The following is a 16243-nucleotide window of genomic DNA, read 5'->3' as shown; positions in this document are numbered from 1 at the left end:
ATAGAAGACGTTAAGGAGGGAATAAAGAAATTCATAGAATGCAATGAGAGTGAAAACACTTCCTATCAAAACCTCTGGGACACAGCAAAAGCAGTGCTCAGAGGTCAATTTATATCGATAAATGCACACATACAAAAAGAAGAAAGAGCCAAAATCAGAGAACTGTCCCTACAACTTGAACAAATAGAAAGTGAGCAACAAAAGAATCCATCAGGCACCAGAAGAAAACAAATAATAAAAATTAGAGCTGAACTAAATGAATTAGAGAACAGGAAAACAATTGAAAGAACAAAGCCAAAAGCTGGTTCTTTGAAAAAATCAACAAAATTGATAAAGCATTGGCCAGACTGACTAAAGAAATACAGGAAAGGAAACAAATAACTCGAATAAGAAACGAGATGGGCCACATCACAACAGACCCAACTGAAATTAAAAGAATCATATCAGATTATTACGAAAAATTGTACTCTAACAAAATTTGCAAACCTTGAAGAAATGGATGAATTCCTGGAAAAACACTACCTACCTAAACTAACACAATCAGAAGTAGAACAACTAAATAGACCCATAACAAAAAAAAAGAGATTGAAACGGTAATCAAAAAACTCCCAACAAAAAAAAGCTGTGGCCGGGACGGCTTTACTGCAGAGTTCTACCAAACTTTCAGAGAAGAGTTAACACCACTACTACTAAAGGTATTTCAAAGCATAGAAAATGACGGAATACTACCTAACTCATTCTATGAAGCCACCATTTCCCTGATACCAAAACCAGGTAAAGACATCACAAAAAAAGAAAATTACAGACCTATATCCCTCATGAACATAGATGTAAAAATCCTCAACAAAATTCTAGCCAATAGAATTCAACAGCATATCAAAAAAATAATCCACCATGACCAAGTGGGATTTATACCAGGTATGCAAGGCTGGTTTAATATCAGAAAAACCATTAATGTAATCCACCACATAAATAAAACAAAAGACAAAAACCACATGATCTTATCAATTGATGCAGAAAAGGCATTTGACAAAGTCCAACACACATTCATGATAAAAACTCTCAGCAAAATAGGAATCAAAGGAAAATTCCTCAACATAAAAAGGGCATCTATACAAAGCCAATAGCCAACATCACTCTAAATGGAGAGAGCCTGAAAGCATTTCCCTTGAGAACGGGAACCAGACAAGGATGCCCTTTATCACCGCTCTTATTCAACATTGTGCTAGAAGTCCTAGCCAGAGCAATTAGGCTAGACAAACAAATAAAGGGCATCTGGACTGGCAAGGAGGAAGTAAAATTATCTCTATTTGCAGATGACATGATCTTATACACAGAAAACCCTAAGGAATCCTCCAGAAAACTACTGAAATTAATAAAAGAGTTTGGCAGAGTCTCAGGTTATAAGATAAACATACAAAAATCACTTGGATTCCTCTACATCAACAAAAAGAACATCGAAGAGGAAATAACCAAATCAATACCGTTCACAGTAGTCCTCAAGAAGATAAAATACTTAGGAATAAATCCTACCAAAGATGCAAAAGACCTATACAAAGAAAACTACAAAGTACTACTGCAAGAAACTAAAAAGGACCTACTTAAGTGAAAAACATACCTTGCTCATGGATAGGAAGACTTAACATAGTAAAAATGTCTATTCTACCAAAAGCCATCTATACATACAATGCACTTCTGATCCAAATTCCAATGACATTTTTTAAGGTGATGGAGAAACAAATCACCAACTTCGTATGGAAAGGAAAGAACCCCCAGATAAGTAAAGCATTACTGAAAAAGAAGAAGAAACTGGGAGGCCTCACTCTACCTGATTTTAGAAACTATTATACAGCCACAGTAGTCAAAACAGCCTGGTACTGGTACAACAACAGGCACATAGACCAATGGAATAGAATTGAGAACCCAGATATAAATCCATCCACATATGAGCAGCTGATATTTGACAAAGGCCCAGTGTCAGTTAACTGGGGAAAAGACAGTCTTTTTAACAAATGGTACTGGCATAACTGGATATCCATTTGCAAAAAAATGAAACAGGACCCATACCTCACAACATACACAAAAACTAACTCCAAGTGGATCAAAGACCTAAACATAAGGACTAAAACGATAAAGATCACGGAAGAAAAAATAGGGACAACATTAGGAGCCCTAATTCAAGGCATAAACAGAATACAAAATATTACCAGAAATGACGAAGAGAAACCAGATAACTGGGAGCTCCTAAAAATCAAACACCTATGCTTATCTAAAGACTTCACCAAAAGAGTAAATAGACCACCTACAGACTGGGAAAGAATTTTCAGCTATGACATCTCCGACCAGCACCTGATCTCTAAAATCTATATGATTCTGTTAAAACTCAACCACAAAAAGACAAACAACCCAATCAAGAAGTGGGCAAAGGATATGAACACGCATTTCACTAAAGAAGATATTCAGGCAGCTAACAGATACATGAGAAAATGCTCTCGATCATTAGCCATTAGAGAAATGCAAATTAAAACTATGATGAGATTCCATCTCACTCCAACGAGGCTGGCATTAATCCAAAAAACACAAAATAATTAATGTTGGAGAGGCTGCGGAGAGATTGGAACTCTTATACACTGCTGGTGGGAATGTAAAATGGTACAACCACTTTGGAAATCTATCTGGCATTTTCTTAAAAAGTTAGAAATTGAACTACCATACAACCCAGAAATCCCACTCCTTGGAATATACCCTAGAGAAATAAGAGGCTTCACACGAACAGATATATGCACACCCATGTTTTTTGCAGCTCTGTTTACAATAGCAAAAAGCTGGAAGCAACCAAGGTGTCCATCATCGGATGCACAGTTAAATAAATTGTGGTATATTCACACAATGGAATACAATGCATCGATAAAGAACAGTGAAGAATCTGTGAAACATTGCATAACATGGAGGAACCTGGAAGGCATTATGCTGAGTGACACTAGTCAGAGGCAAAAGGACAAATATTGTGTAAGACCACTATTATGAGATCTTGAGAAATAGTATGAACTGAGAAGAACACATACTTTTGTGGTTACGAGGCGGGGAGGGAGGGAGGGTGGGAGAGGGTTATTTACTGATTAGTTAGTAGATAAGAACTACTTTAGGTGAAGGGAAGGACAATACTCAATACAGGGAAGGTCAGCTCAACTGGACTGGATCAAAAGCAAAGAAGTTTCCAGGATAAACTGAATGCTTCAAAGGTCAGCGGAGCAAGGGCGGGGGTTTGGGGACTATGGCTTAAGGGGACTTCTAAGTCAATTGGCAAAATAATTCTATTATGAAAACATTCTGCATCCCACTTTGAAATGTGGCGTCTGGGGTCTTAAATGCTAACAAGCAGCCATCTAAGATGCATCAATGGGTCTCAACCCACCTGGATCTAAGGAAAATGAAGAACACCAAGGTCACACGACAACTTTGGGCCCAAGAGACAGAAAGGGCCACATGAACCAGAGACTTATATCATCTTGAGACCAGAAGAACTAGATGGTGCCCAGCCACAACCGATGACTGCCCTGACAGGGAGCACAACAGAGAACCCCTGAGGGAGCAGGAGATCAGTGGGATGCAGACCCCGAATTCTCATAAAGGACCGGACTTAATGGTCTGACTGAGACTAGAGAAATCCCAGTGGTCATGGTCCCCAAACCTTCTGTTGGCCCAGGACAGGAACCATTCCCGAAGACAACTCATCAGACATGGAAGGGACTGGACAATGGGTTGGAGAGAGATGTTGATGAAGAGTGAGCTACTTGTATCAGGTGGACACTTGAGACCGTGTTGGCATCTCCTGTCTGGAGGGGAGATAGGAGGGTAGAGAGGGTTAGAAACTGGCAAAATTGTCATGAAGGGAGAGTCTGGAAGGGCTGACTCATTAGGGGGAGAGTAAGTGGGAGTATGGAGTAAGGTGTGTATAAGCTTATATGTGACAGACTGACTTGATTTGTAAACACTCACTTAAAGCTCAATAAAAATTATTAAAAAAAAAAAGATTTTTTCAGTTGAATAATCACAAATCTGCTTTCCTGTATCAGTTGCCGTTAAGGTAACCTCATTCCTGTTACCTTTAGTGCATACTTCTTGTGGGCAAGTGCATCATGGTAGTTCAGTAGGAGAGGGCCTTTGGGCACCGCTTTGCTTTCATTTTCTTCTCCGGATAAGAATACCTCGTGGAGATTCTATTTAAATTGAAATAATAGCACTTTAAAGAGGGAATCCATACTTTTTCAAAGCATGAAAGCTCTTGGATATCTCATGCCCCCTGACCTTTTTCTCCCTCTCTGAGAGACAGAGAGAGGGCAGGATGGAGACGATGTGGGCTGCGATTCTGTGGTCTAAGCCATCTGCTCTGTGGAGCGGCTCCATCAGGCTGGGGAGTACAAGATCTTCTTCAGTTGCCACAACCTGTTGAGGAGAATTGGCTTAATGTCAGCTCTTTACTGATACTCACATATTTCCATTGCTCTTAGGGAGAACAAGCTGATTTTTATCGGTGAAGTACTAGTGATTATACAAAAATGTCAAAGTATCAGTGATTACCAAAGTAAAAGGGAAAATGTTTGTGATCCGTGCATTAAGGTAGATATAATCTTAGTACATGATCCCTCCTACAGTTTGATTTTTCTGCTTCCTATGCTCATTTTGTAATTATAATATCTAATCTCAGCTGAATCCTTAAATCAGTTTTCAAGCATTTACCTATTTATTTTGAAAAAGTTAAAGCTTAAAAGTTGAACTATAATACAATGAATATCTGTAAATCCTTCAGCTAACCCATTTCCGTCGAGTCGATTCCAACTCATAGCGACTCTATAGGACAGAGTAGAACTGCCCCATAGGGTTTCCAAGGCTGTAATCTTTACAGAAGCAGACTGCCATATCTTTCTTCCTCAGAGCAGCTGGTGGATTTGAACCACCGACCTTTTGGTTAGCAGTCGAGTGCTTAAGCACCCCACAATGAGGGGTCCTTACTCTTCAACTAGATTTACTAATTGTTAATATTTTCCCACATTTGTTTTGCTCTATCCATGTATTATTATTACTGGTGAACCATTTGAGAATAAGTTGTAGGTATCATGACCCTTCACTCCTAAATATTTCGTCATGTATCTCCTAAGAATAAAAACACTCTCTTACATAACAATGACCAAAATCAGGAAATTTAACACTGATAAAATACTTTTACCTAGTATACGGTCTGTGTTCAAATCTGTCAATAGTACCAGTAATATCCTTTATAGCAATTTTGAAAATCTAGATTTTAGTCTAGGATCATTCATTGCATTCAGTTGCCATGTTTCTTTAGCCTCCTTTAACCTGGAATAATTCTTTAGCCTTCTTTATCTTTCATGACATTTTGGAAGAATACACTTTAGAATGTCCCTCATTTTAGGTTTATCCGATTTATTTCTCCTGATTATATACACGTTATGCATTCTTGGGAGGAATTTCATGTAAATTCCTCTCACACTTTACCAGATCTGTAACCTTAGCATGCATCAGCATGCATCCAAAGCAATACTCAACAGGAAATTTATAGCCTTAAGTACATTTATTAGAGGGAAAAAAAAAAAAAAGGCTGAAAATAAGCTTTCCATTAAAAAATACAGAAATTAAAAGGCAATATAAGCCCAAAGAAACCAGTAAGAAGGACATAATAAAGATAAATGAATAATTTAGTGAAATAAAAAATAAAAATTTGATCATTGAAACAAAATGCTGGTTCTTTAAAAAAAAAAAAGGCAATAAAACAGATATACTGTTGACAACCATGATCAAGAAAGGAGAAGGCATAGATAAACAACATCTGTCATAGAAAGGAGCCCTGGTGGTTAAGAGCTACGGCATGCTATGGCTGCTAATCAAAACGCTGGCAGTTCGAATCCAGCAGCCGCTCCTTGGAAACCCTATGGAGCAGTTCTACTCTGTCCTGTAGGGTCGCTATGAGTTGGAATTGACTTGACACCAACTTTTTTTTTTGTCATAAGAAAAGAAACATAACCAGATAGAGAGGAAATTTAAAAATTCGTATATGTGAATCGTATAAAGAACTTTACACCATATTGTATATTGATCACCAAATATTTATAAGAAAAATACTCATGACTAGAACTGCCCTGAAAATTAGATAAACCTGATCACATCTTTGTCTACAAAAGAAATTTTAAAAAGAAATTTTAAACCTGATCAAGGAGTCCCTGGGTGGCACAATGGTTAAACGTTCAACTACTAGCCAAAAGGTTGGCGATTCGAACCCACCTAAAGGCGGCTCAGAAGACAGGCCTAGGGATCTGCTGCTGAAAGGTCACAGCCTTGAAAGCCCTATGGAGCCATTCTACTCTGCACACATGGGGTCGTCATGAGTCAGAGTCTATCGAAGCTAACCAACAACGTCAAAAGACCTAATCATTACCCCACCTCCTTTGCCAGACTCTCCTTCCTCTCCCGTCTAAAACAGCACCAGTTCCAGATAGTTGGAAGGATATAGTCTACCAAAACTTCAGAGAATGTTGTATAAACTCTTCCAGAGCATAGCAAAGGAAACGAGGATGGAGGCTGATGATTGAAGCAAACTTTAGTTTTATCTGAAATGCTTTGATCTTTGTAAAGAAGAATGAATTCAGGTATTATGTGTGCAACTTTTACATAGTTTTTTTTTTTTTTTAAGCAAAGCTACAAGGGGGGAAGTGACTTACTCAGGTCACCCATCTGAACAAAAGCTTCTATACACCCACCTGCTCAAGCATACAGTGCACTATCAGGGGGACAGAAATGAATTCCTCTGGAACTGGATTCAGCAAATCATTATAATATCTCATGTCCACTTCAGTTGTGATGATGAAAGTCACTGGAAATATAGAAAATACCATTGTCCAATTAACACGTGCTCTCCATTTCTTCCAGCAACATTTCATTCACAAATTCAAACTATACTCATGCAGTAATAAGTGGAGAAAGTGTAGGTCTAAACACAATATAGAGGACATTCATCTTTCCTTAAAGCATCAGCTCACGGTGTTGACCCTCCAGCAACAGATTTCACACATGCCTGGTGGTGGAGCTTGTGGTTCTTCATATTGTGTTTTCTTCTTTCCAGCTGTTGGAATAACAGGTTGTGGGGCCTAAAAGAAGAATAATTAAAAAGAAATCACTGGGATATCCAGCTGAGAGATGCTTTCAAGTGCGGGTATAAAAACCTTCAACAGAATTCTGAGGTTGTCTAATTCCGTTCACACCACGAGATCATCTGTCAGTCTTGGGATCAGAGAGAAGGGGTTTTTGTCTAAGAAAGGGAAGAAAATAGTAGATATGGACACGTCCCAATTTTCCCCGACAAAGCTCACTGAGCGATCCCAGGGAAAATGATGGAGGTGATGGGCACTGAGAGTCAGAAAGTATTTCTTCCCTGGTCACTCAGAACCCTGCCACTCTCCGTCTTACAGTCCTTCAATTGTTCCCCTGTCGTCTTCAGAATAAAACTCAAAGGCTTTAGCTTAGCACAAAAGGACGTTCCTGACCTAGCTCCTGCCTCTCCAGCTTTAGTTCATGTTGCTTTCCACTTTGCACATATGCCTTAGGAACACTGACCTACTCTGTGGTCCCAGCATGGGCCATGATACTTCTTTCCTTCCACCTCCTATTTTCATATATCTTTGTCCCTTTCCTGAGAATATTGTTCTGACCCTGTCCCCTCTCAGACATTTCACACTCAACCATCTTACCATCACTTTCCTTAGTAAGACGTTCTTGTCTTCTCTCTACCCTAGCCCTCCCAGATCAGGTTAAGTGCCTTTTTTTCTTTTTTTTTAATTGCTTCTACCCTGGTCTGAGTTGTCTGTTCTCAAAGCACTCATGACTTTATGCTGAAAGTATTTGTTGACTTGTCTGCTTCTCCCTTTAAACATTAAGCTCAGTGGGGACAGGGACTGAGTCTTGTTCATTATTGTATTGTTGGCACCTTGCACAGTGCTAGAATGCCAGTTTTAACCAGCTGCCATCAAGTCATCTCCAACTCCTGGCAACCCCATGTTTGTCAGAGTAGAACTGTGCTCCATAGGGTTTTCAATGGCTGATTTTTTTGGAAGTAAATGGCCAAGCCGCCTGAGGTACCTCTGGGTAGACTTGAACCTCCAATCTTTTCATTAGCAACTAAGTGCATTAACCATTTGTACCGCTGTCTTAGTGACCTAGTGCTGCTATAACAGATATACCACAAGTGGATGGCTTTAACAAAGAGAATTTATTTCCTCATAGTAAAGTAAAGTAGGCTAAAAGTCCAAATTCAGGGCTTCAGCTCCAGGGGAAGGCTTTCTTTCTCTCTGTCAGCTTCTTATCAATCCTCCCCTGAACTAGGACCTTCTCCATGCAGAACCCCGGCACTGCTTTCTTGGTGGTATGGGGTCCTCCTCTCTCTCTGCTCACTTTTCTCTTTTATATCTCAAAAGAGATTGCCTCAAGACCACTAGTGAGTCCTGCCTCACTAACACAACTGCTGCCCATCCCCCTCATTAACATCATAGAGGCAGGATTTACTACATATAGGAAAATCACACAATACTGGGAATCATGGCCCAGCGAAACTGATACACAAATTTTGGGGTGACATAATTCAATTTATGACAACCACCCAGGGACTCCATGCTATCACACCAACTACCCATTATTGTCAAGTTGGTTCTGACTCATAGTGACCCTGTAGGACAGAGTAGAACTGCCCCATAGGGTTTCCAAGGCTATAAATCTTTACGGGAGCAGATTGCCACATCTTTCCGTGTGGAGTGGCTGGTGGGTTTGAACTGCCAAGTGCTTAACCACTGTATCACCAGGACTCCTTTGCTGTTATACCACCAAAAAAAAAAAAAAAAAAAAAAAAAACCGTTGTCGTTGAATCAATTCTGATTCATAGTGACCCTATAGGGCAGAGTAGAACTACCTCATAGAGTTTCCAAGGAGTGGCCACTGGATTTGAACTGTCAACTTTTTGGTTAGCAGCCTGAGCTTTTAACCACTGTGCCCCAGGGCTCCACTGTGCTATCACACCTATCCAGTCAATCCAATCCCATTGCCGTCGAGTCGATTCTGACTCATAGTGATCCTACAGGACAGAGTAGATCTGCCCCATAGAGTTTCCAAGGAGCGCCTGGTGGATTTGAACCACTAACCTCTTGGTTAGGAGTCATAGCACTTAACCACTATGCCACCAGGGTTTCCGTGCTATCACACAGCAGGTGCTAAATAAATATTAGCCAAATAAATAAATATGTAGTGCTGTTGTGATTAATTTATCAATATTTCTCCTTGTCCCAGATGTTATTCATCATACCATGTACTAAAAAGTGGTTTCCATCCTTGCTTTTGGGAGTGGCAGGTAGCTGGGGCACTTCATAAAACCCCATCACACAGTCATCCTCCTTTCACACACTATACATATTAAATTCTAGCAGGCAGTATTACCTCACTACTAGTATTTAGGCAATTTCTTTTCTTCATACATTTTATAAATGTGAAAATTAGGTTGTTTAGTTAGTCACTGAACGCACCAAAGATATTCAAACATGTGCCTACCTCAGAAACCAATGAGGCTTCAAACGTAGGTTTCTCATGAACCACTTGCGGGATGTTAATAAGCTGCATATTTTCCAAATAGTGCTTGTGCTGCCTTTTCCAATCCAGGGTGTCATACATCAAGCAGGCAATATTTTCAAAAATAAAGGTACCCAATTCCATCTATAAGTGAGAGAACTGACAATTAGTTATTAGTTTCAGATCTTTGGAATCAGATATATAGTTTATGTTTACCTTAGCAGACAAATGCACCAACTTTTTATAAGGAAGCACTTCTCCAAACTATTGAACCCCAGTCTTGATGACTGAGTATTTATCAGTGAACCCCTCTTGCCCTCCTTGTTCACTACTTGTTCTGTTACTTTTGGAGGGCTTAAAGCTGCCTAATCTTGTTATTGTTAGGTGCTGTTGAGTTGATTCTGACTCATAGTAATACAATATGATGGAGAAGAGCTGCCCCATAAAGTTTCCTAGTCTGTAATTCTATGGAAGGAGATCTCCAGGTCTTTTCTGCTACAGACCTGCTGGGTAGGTTCGAACCTCCAACTTTTTGGTTAGCAGCTGAGCGCTTAACCAATGTACCACCAGGGTTCCTTTACTTAATATTATAAGAGCTTAAACAATGCTTCAACTAAGTAAAAAACACCCGATCCATTAGTTTCAGCACTATGACCTATATTTTTGGTATCTCAATTCCTAAAATAAATGCTTTGCTTTAAATGGGTAATATCAACATCCTTGGTGAAAGACAAGCTATGGATGATTTCTTTCTTTCTTTTTTTCTTGATTTCTTTATTATTGTGTTTTGCTATATTTTTTTAATTGTGCTTTACTTAGATGGAGGTTTACAGAGCAACTTAGTTTCTCATTAAACAATTAATGCACATATTATTTTGGGACATTGGTTGCCAACCCTATGACATGTCAACACCCTCCCCTTCTTGACTTTGAGTTCACCATTTCCATTTGTCCAGCTTTCCTGTCCCCTCCTGCCTTCTCATTCTTCCCCCTAGGCTGGTGTGCCCATTTAGTCTTGTATACATTGTTGAGGTATGTGTATTATTTGTTTTACGGGCCTGTCTGATCCTTGGCTGAAGGGTGGACCTCAGGAGTGACTTCAGTACTGAGTTAAAAGGGTGTCCGGGGGCCATAGTCTCAGGGTTTCTTCAGTTTCTGTCAGACCAGTAAGTTTGGTCTTTTTTTGTGAGTTTGAATTTTGTTCTACATTTTTCTTCAGCCCTGTCCGGACCCACTGTTGTGATCCCTGTCAGAGCAGTCACTGGTAGTAGCTGGCACCATCCAGTTGTGCTGGACTATGGATGGCTTCTTGCTTGGCCATTCAAGAATCACAATGGAAACCAACTGCTCAGCTTTGTGTATCGTCCATCCAAGTATGCTGCAGTATATGTGTAATCAATATTTCTTCCTTTTCCTCTCTTCCTCCTTTTTTTTCCTTTTACCTGTAACCTTTGGGGAAAAACACTAAGAAATTCTGATAAGACTACAGCTTTTTTAATATCCACAATATTTTATGAGCTGGCAAGCAAGTTATACATTGGATATCCCTATTACCTGGCCTTAATTTTCAGAAGAAGGAAAGCACTGTGACCACTAGGTCTATCTGCTTGACACAAAGGAGGATTAAATAGCTTATCCTATGCCTGAGATGGAGTCAAGATGTGTTGAGATAGCTTCTTGTGGGGCCAGTAAATCACATCCTGGCAGGAGTCCAGTGAAGTAGGCAGCTCTGCCCATCATTAGAGCAGCGTGGTAGTCTGGGCTTCATGCGCCCACTCTAAAACTGAGCATTCTTCAATTACGTTTCAACTCAGCATTCCTTGCCTAAATTCTGGCATATAAACACTTTTTGTTTGCTTGTATTTATGTGAAATATGGTAAAGCTTCTGCCAAATGATCTCTTGGTTTAACCTAGTTAATTCACTTTTAAATCAAACAGCAAATTACACGTTAAAAGCCAACAAATTATTCAGCAACCAAGGCCTTAACTTGAGATGCAGCAGATATCTTACATGAGTGGTTAGCACTTCTTGATGGGCATTTATTTGATGTAAAGCTTTCATTACCTTGGTTCAACATAAATACAGTCTGCTTATTTGCAGCCAAAGTTCTTAATGCTTTCCTCAGACTGCTTGGCTTGCCCTACCTTAGATATGGGGCCATTTTCAACTTACAGACATATGGGAAGCCTGTGACAGGTTTAAAAGTTCACTCAAGAAAATGTTAATAGGGAGCAAGGAGTTCTTCACTTTTACAAAATATACTTAGTCTACCTCTATGAGAAGTAATTTATCACCTTTATGTTTACTAAATGATCCTAAGTTTAAATTGAACTTTGATCTTAAAAATTAAATACAATGGCCTTTTCTTCTGGAATACAACCTTATTACTGAACCATTCTCAAGACTTTCTTTCGCCATTTTCCTCAATGCCAGCTCCTTCCCTCAAACCTCAGCTTGTAGAGGCATGTCTGAGGCTACTGTAGTTGGGCTGGAGGACAATCCTGGCATGAAGAAGCTGTTAAATAAATACTTGTTAATTGACTGATAGTAGATGTGAACAGCTGGGCTGCACAGTCCTAAATGGCTCCTTAGAGAGCTGAAAGTTTTCAATGCTGACAGTTACTTTCATGTCCTAATTAAACACACCCTCTACATTTTGGCTCTTGTCAGCCTCTACCTGGGGAGTGGATAAGACATACAGAAGGGAGCCCTAGCTAAAGCAGGATCAAGAGGTACTTCATTTGAAGCTACCTCAGAAGATTCTTTTTGTTATCACCTCTGAATTATGGTTCAGTCATTATATATCCGGGATCTCCTAGACTGTAGGGGAAACAAAAATGAAGGCAAGTTCTTGACAGGGTATGCATCCAGGCCTTGGCCCAAACGAAAGAAGGAGTATTTCTCGGAAACAGAAATTTGTGGATGTGGGTTTACTTTAAGGCAGATTTCATGTTCTTGAGAAAGGAAGAGTCAGAAGATACATTTGAGGTTGGATTTCAAAATTCCAAGAAAATAGCCTCTTCCTCAGCCTCAGACATATCTCACATTTGTTGAGTGTAACCCAGAATTCCAACAAAATAAGATGGGATATCTTTGGGATAGGGGAACATACTGACCCAATTTAACATGAAGCAATAAGGACAAATGGCAGCAGATCCTTTCTGGAGATTGGATTTAGGAGGCAGGAGAGTAAAAGACAAAGCAGGAAGGCTGAACATATCTAGATGAAGGAGGGGCAAGAGGCAAAGCAAAGGGAGTGTGAAGTAACTGATTTTGCCCAGAGCTAGCTCTGCCTTCAGCCACAGCTTTTGTATGTTCAGCTTCATTTTCCACATATAACCCAGTGCTATCAAGTCAATTCTGACTCATAGAGCACTAGGCTAATATTTGTTCTTGCTGTTGACAAGATATCAAACTTAAGTGTTCTGCTTCTACATAAAAACCCAAAACCTATTGCTGTCAAGTCAATTCCATCTCATAGTGACCCTACAGGACATAGTAGAATTGCTTTATATAGTTTTCAGGGAGCACCTGTTGGATTCCAACTGCAGACCTTTTGGTTAGCAGCCCTAGCTCTTAAACCACTTCACCACCAGAGTTTCCTGCTTCTATGTATTGACATTTAATGCCTATGTTGCAAATCTTTAATAACCCAAATGAATCTATCCATTGATCCCCTTTGCCACTTACTCAAACCCTGTCCATTCTCCAAGGTTCAAATTTGGGCCCTCTTCCTCAATATTTACCCTTACTTCATAAAGTTTACATCCATCTCAAGGTAACAAAATCAGGGCCTCTCAAAGTCAGAAGTGGCCATGCGCCAGCCCATGGCTATGGGAACCCTAGTCTTTGGTTCAGAAACTGATCCAGGCTCTGATCTAATTCTCCTCTTAGACCATCCACTTTTTTTTTTTTTTCTCGGCACCTACAGTCACACCCCTCCACTCCTCCAGCCCACCTTGCCACCTCCCTGTGACTCTGCTTTCAGTTTAGCTCCTTGATACTGAAATATATACACCAGTGGGGGAATCAACACCCCTGGCCCTCTGTTTTCTGAGACAAGGGAGTCAATCAGAAAGACACCTGAGAGGTTTTCAACAACAGAGGGATGCCTGAGCACCTTCCACAACATCTGTGGTAAGTTGTCACTTAACCTTCTTTTTATTTTTTAAACAGCCCCACATATCTGGCATTCACTTTTTTTTTTTTTAAAGTTTCCTAATTCTTCTTTCTCTGAATTAATATAAAACTTAGAGATTATTTCACATAACTGAGCACTTAGTTCTATACCACCTGGACTGTTGCTTTTCAATTTCGTGGTTTTAGTCTTGCCTCTCTGCAAGCTCCTCAATAGCAGAGTCAGTAAATGCTCTCAGGAAACGCCTGCTGATTGATGGGCTGAGGTCAAGTCAGTCTTATTAGATACATCTTGTTGGCCAAATATATTAAAAAAAGATGATTCTGGCAATAAAAGCAAGGGCCTAGAAAAATGTTATTAACTGATATATGTATATATATGAAGACCTATTCCATTGCTGTTAAGTGGATTTCCACTGATCGTGACCCTAGACAGACATGTATAATTTATTACTTGCACCATTAATATATTATACGTTATTACCCTAACCACAACTAGAACATTGTTTAGGTATGAGACAAAGCCATGTGTCATTAATAAAAAATTACCATCCAGCATCTTCATCTATATCTTTTATTAATTTATTTTATTATTCTTGTTGAAATATGCACAGCAAAGCACACACCAATTCAACATTTCTACATGTACAATTCAGTGACATTGATTTAATTCTTCAAGTTGTGCAGCCGTTCTCATCCTCCTTTTCAGAATTATTCCTTTATCATTAACATAAACTCAGGGACCCCTAAGCTTCCTATACAACCTTCTGAGTTGCTGTTGTTAAATTGATCTCATATAGATAGTTCTTTAAAAGAGCACACTGCACAAGGTTCACCATTATCTTATTCTTTGTCACTAACTCATGCCCTAATAGCTAAAGAATCAGGCTGAACCCATCACTGGGTATTCAATGCTATCATTGTTCTGAAGATAAAAGAGCCTAGCATAAAGATAAAAAGTGTAGCACCTGTCCATAGTTAAAAAAAAAAAAAAAAAAACAACCAAACCCACTGCCATTGAGTCGATCCCAACTTATAGCAACACTATAAGACAGATTAGAACTGCCCCATAGATTTTTCAAGGCTGTAATCTTTACAGAAACAGACAGCCATGTCTTCCTCCTGTGGAGCAGCCTTTCGGTTAGCAGCCAAGTGCTTAACTACTCTACCACGAGGACTCCTCTGTCCGTAGTTAGTGCTCAAAAAATACCTGTGGAATGAATGAAAGTGGTAAGTAGAGCCAGAGCATGCCATGGTGGAACCAGTCACTCTCACTAACGTGTGTACTGACCATCATCTCACTGTCTGCCCAGTCTGAAGGAAAGTCTCTTGCTTTGACAGTGTATTCAAGTCGGGCAACATCGAAGAGATTCGTTTCAGGTTTCTCGTTATTCAGGATTGGATCCAAGTACTTCCAGAAGATTTCAAGTTCTTTTACGGTATTCTCTTTCTTCAATTTTTCAGCTTGTATATCTAATAATATCAACATATTTATACTAAAAAATGAGAGTGTGAATTTATTTTTGCTTTGAGTAGACGTGGTCAGTCATATGCATTGCAAGATGTTTGTACAGTACCCAAAAAATGCAAATAAAGAGACATAACTTGGAGAAGTTTTTGGAACTGGACTATACAATTTTGAAATCAGAGGATTTTACTTTGGGAATGGATATTAAATATGAGCTCGCCTCATCTCTTCATTTTATAGTTGAGGCCCAGAAGAATTATGACAAGGTCACACAATTTGGGAGTTAAAAATGTTGAGTATTCCCATCAGTCTTAGACTATATTTACATAGGGCAGTAGATCAGTTTTTCTGCTATATCACTTTTTGACCATCTTAGCGTCTGTTTTCTACATGACTGTGAGACATGCAGTTAACCCAGTTCTTTTCTAATGGCTTCACACAGACTAAATCAACCATTTATGTTTCAGTTAACTTTTGGTAACATTAAAATAACTATAGGCTTCTCTGGGTATTTGGGTTATGACTATAAAACAATAACAGACTTCTATAAAACTACACATGCAAATCTGCCTGAAATATTTATATTTATCATATCTATATCTCAATAGTAGACTCTACTACTAAGATCTCATTACTCTTAAGTGAAGTCTATCATTTATATTTACTTATTAAATATTTTTATAGAGAGCCTATGTTTGAAGCTTAGGCAGCATTTTCTCACTGGCTTCAATAATAAATTATTTAAAAATTTAACTGTCCTTTGAGGTAGTTGGAAATAGGCTGGGTTTGAATACCAAATCTTTGACATAACAGCTGCCTCTAAGCTGAGATTCTTTTTGGCAAAATGGAAATATTTCCTAGTGTTGTGAAAATTACACAAATCAATGTACTTAAAGCCCTTAGCATTGAGCCTACTTCCAAGGCATATGTCCAGTAATGATACCTATTATTATTATCAGGGATAGCAGTTTCTAACTTTGAACAGCCACTGAAAAAATGGGGATGTGGCTGT

At 39.1% G+C, this 16243-nt stretch overlaps 1 protein-coding gene across 2 annotated transcripts in view; it reads right to left on the bottom strand.

Annotated features, from left to right (window-relative positions):
• The window catches only part of SPAG17 (sperm associated antigen 17), a 259459-nt gene that overhangs the window by 151284 nt on the left and 91932 nt on the right, over positions 1-16243 (bottom strand). For both annotated transcript variants that reach the window (XM_064282366.1, XM_003409619.4), the window contains exons 7-12: positions 15055-15236; positions 9607-9768; positions 7091-7163; positions 6777-6889; positions 4309-4446; positions 4107-4220 (exon numbers count right to left, since the gene is read on the bottom strand). In XM_064282366.1, the coding sequence (XP_064138436.1) occupies positions 4107-4220; positions 4309-4446; positions 6777-6889; positions 7091-7163; positions 9607-9768; positions 15055-15236 (782 nt within the window). The remainder of the gene's footprint in view (positions 1-4106; positions 4221-4308; positions 4447-6776; positions 6890-7090; positions 7164-9606; positions 9769-15054; positions 15237-16243) is intronic.

Source organism: Loxodonta africana, chromosome 3 (assembly GCF_030014295.1).
Source record: "Loxodonta africana isolate mLoxAfr1 chromosome 3, mLoxAfr1.hap2, whole genome shotgun sequence".
In the NCBI taxonomy this organism is placed as follows: domain Eukaryota; kingdom Metazoa; phylum Chordata; class Mammalia; order Proboscidea; family Elephantidae; genus Loxodonta; species Loxodonta africana.
This window is presented reverse-complemented; position numbering and strand designations above follow the sequence as displayed.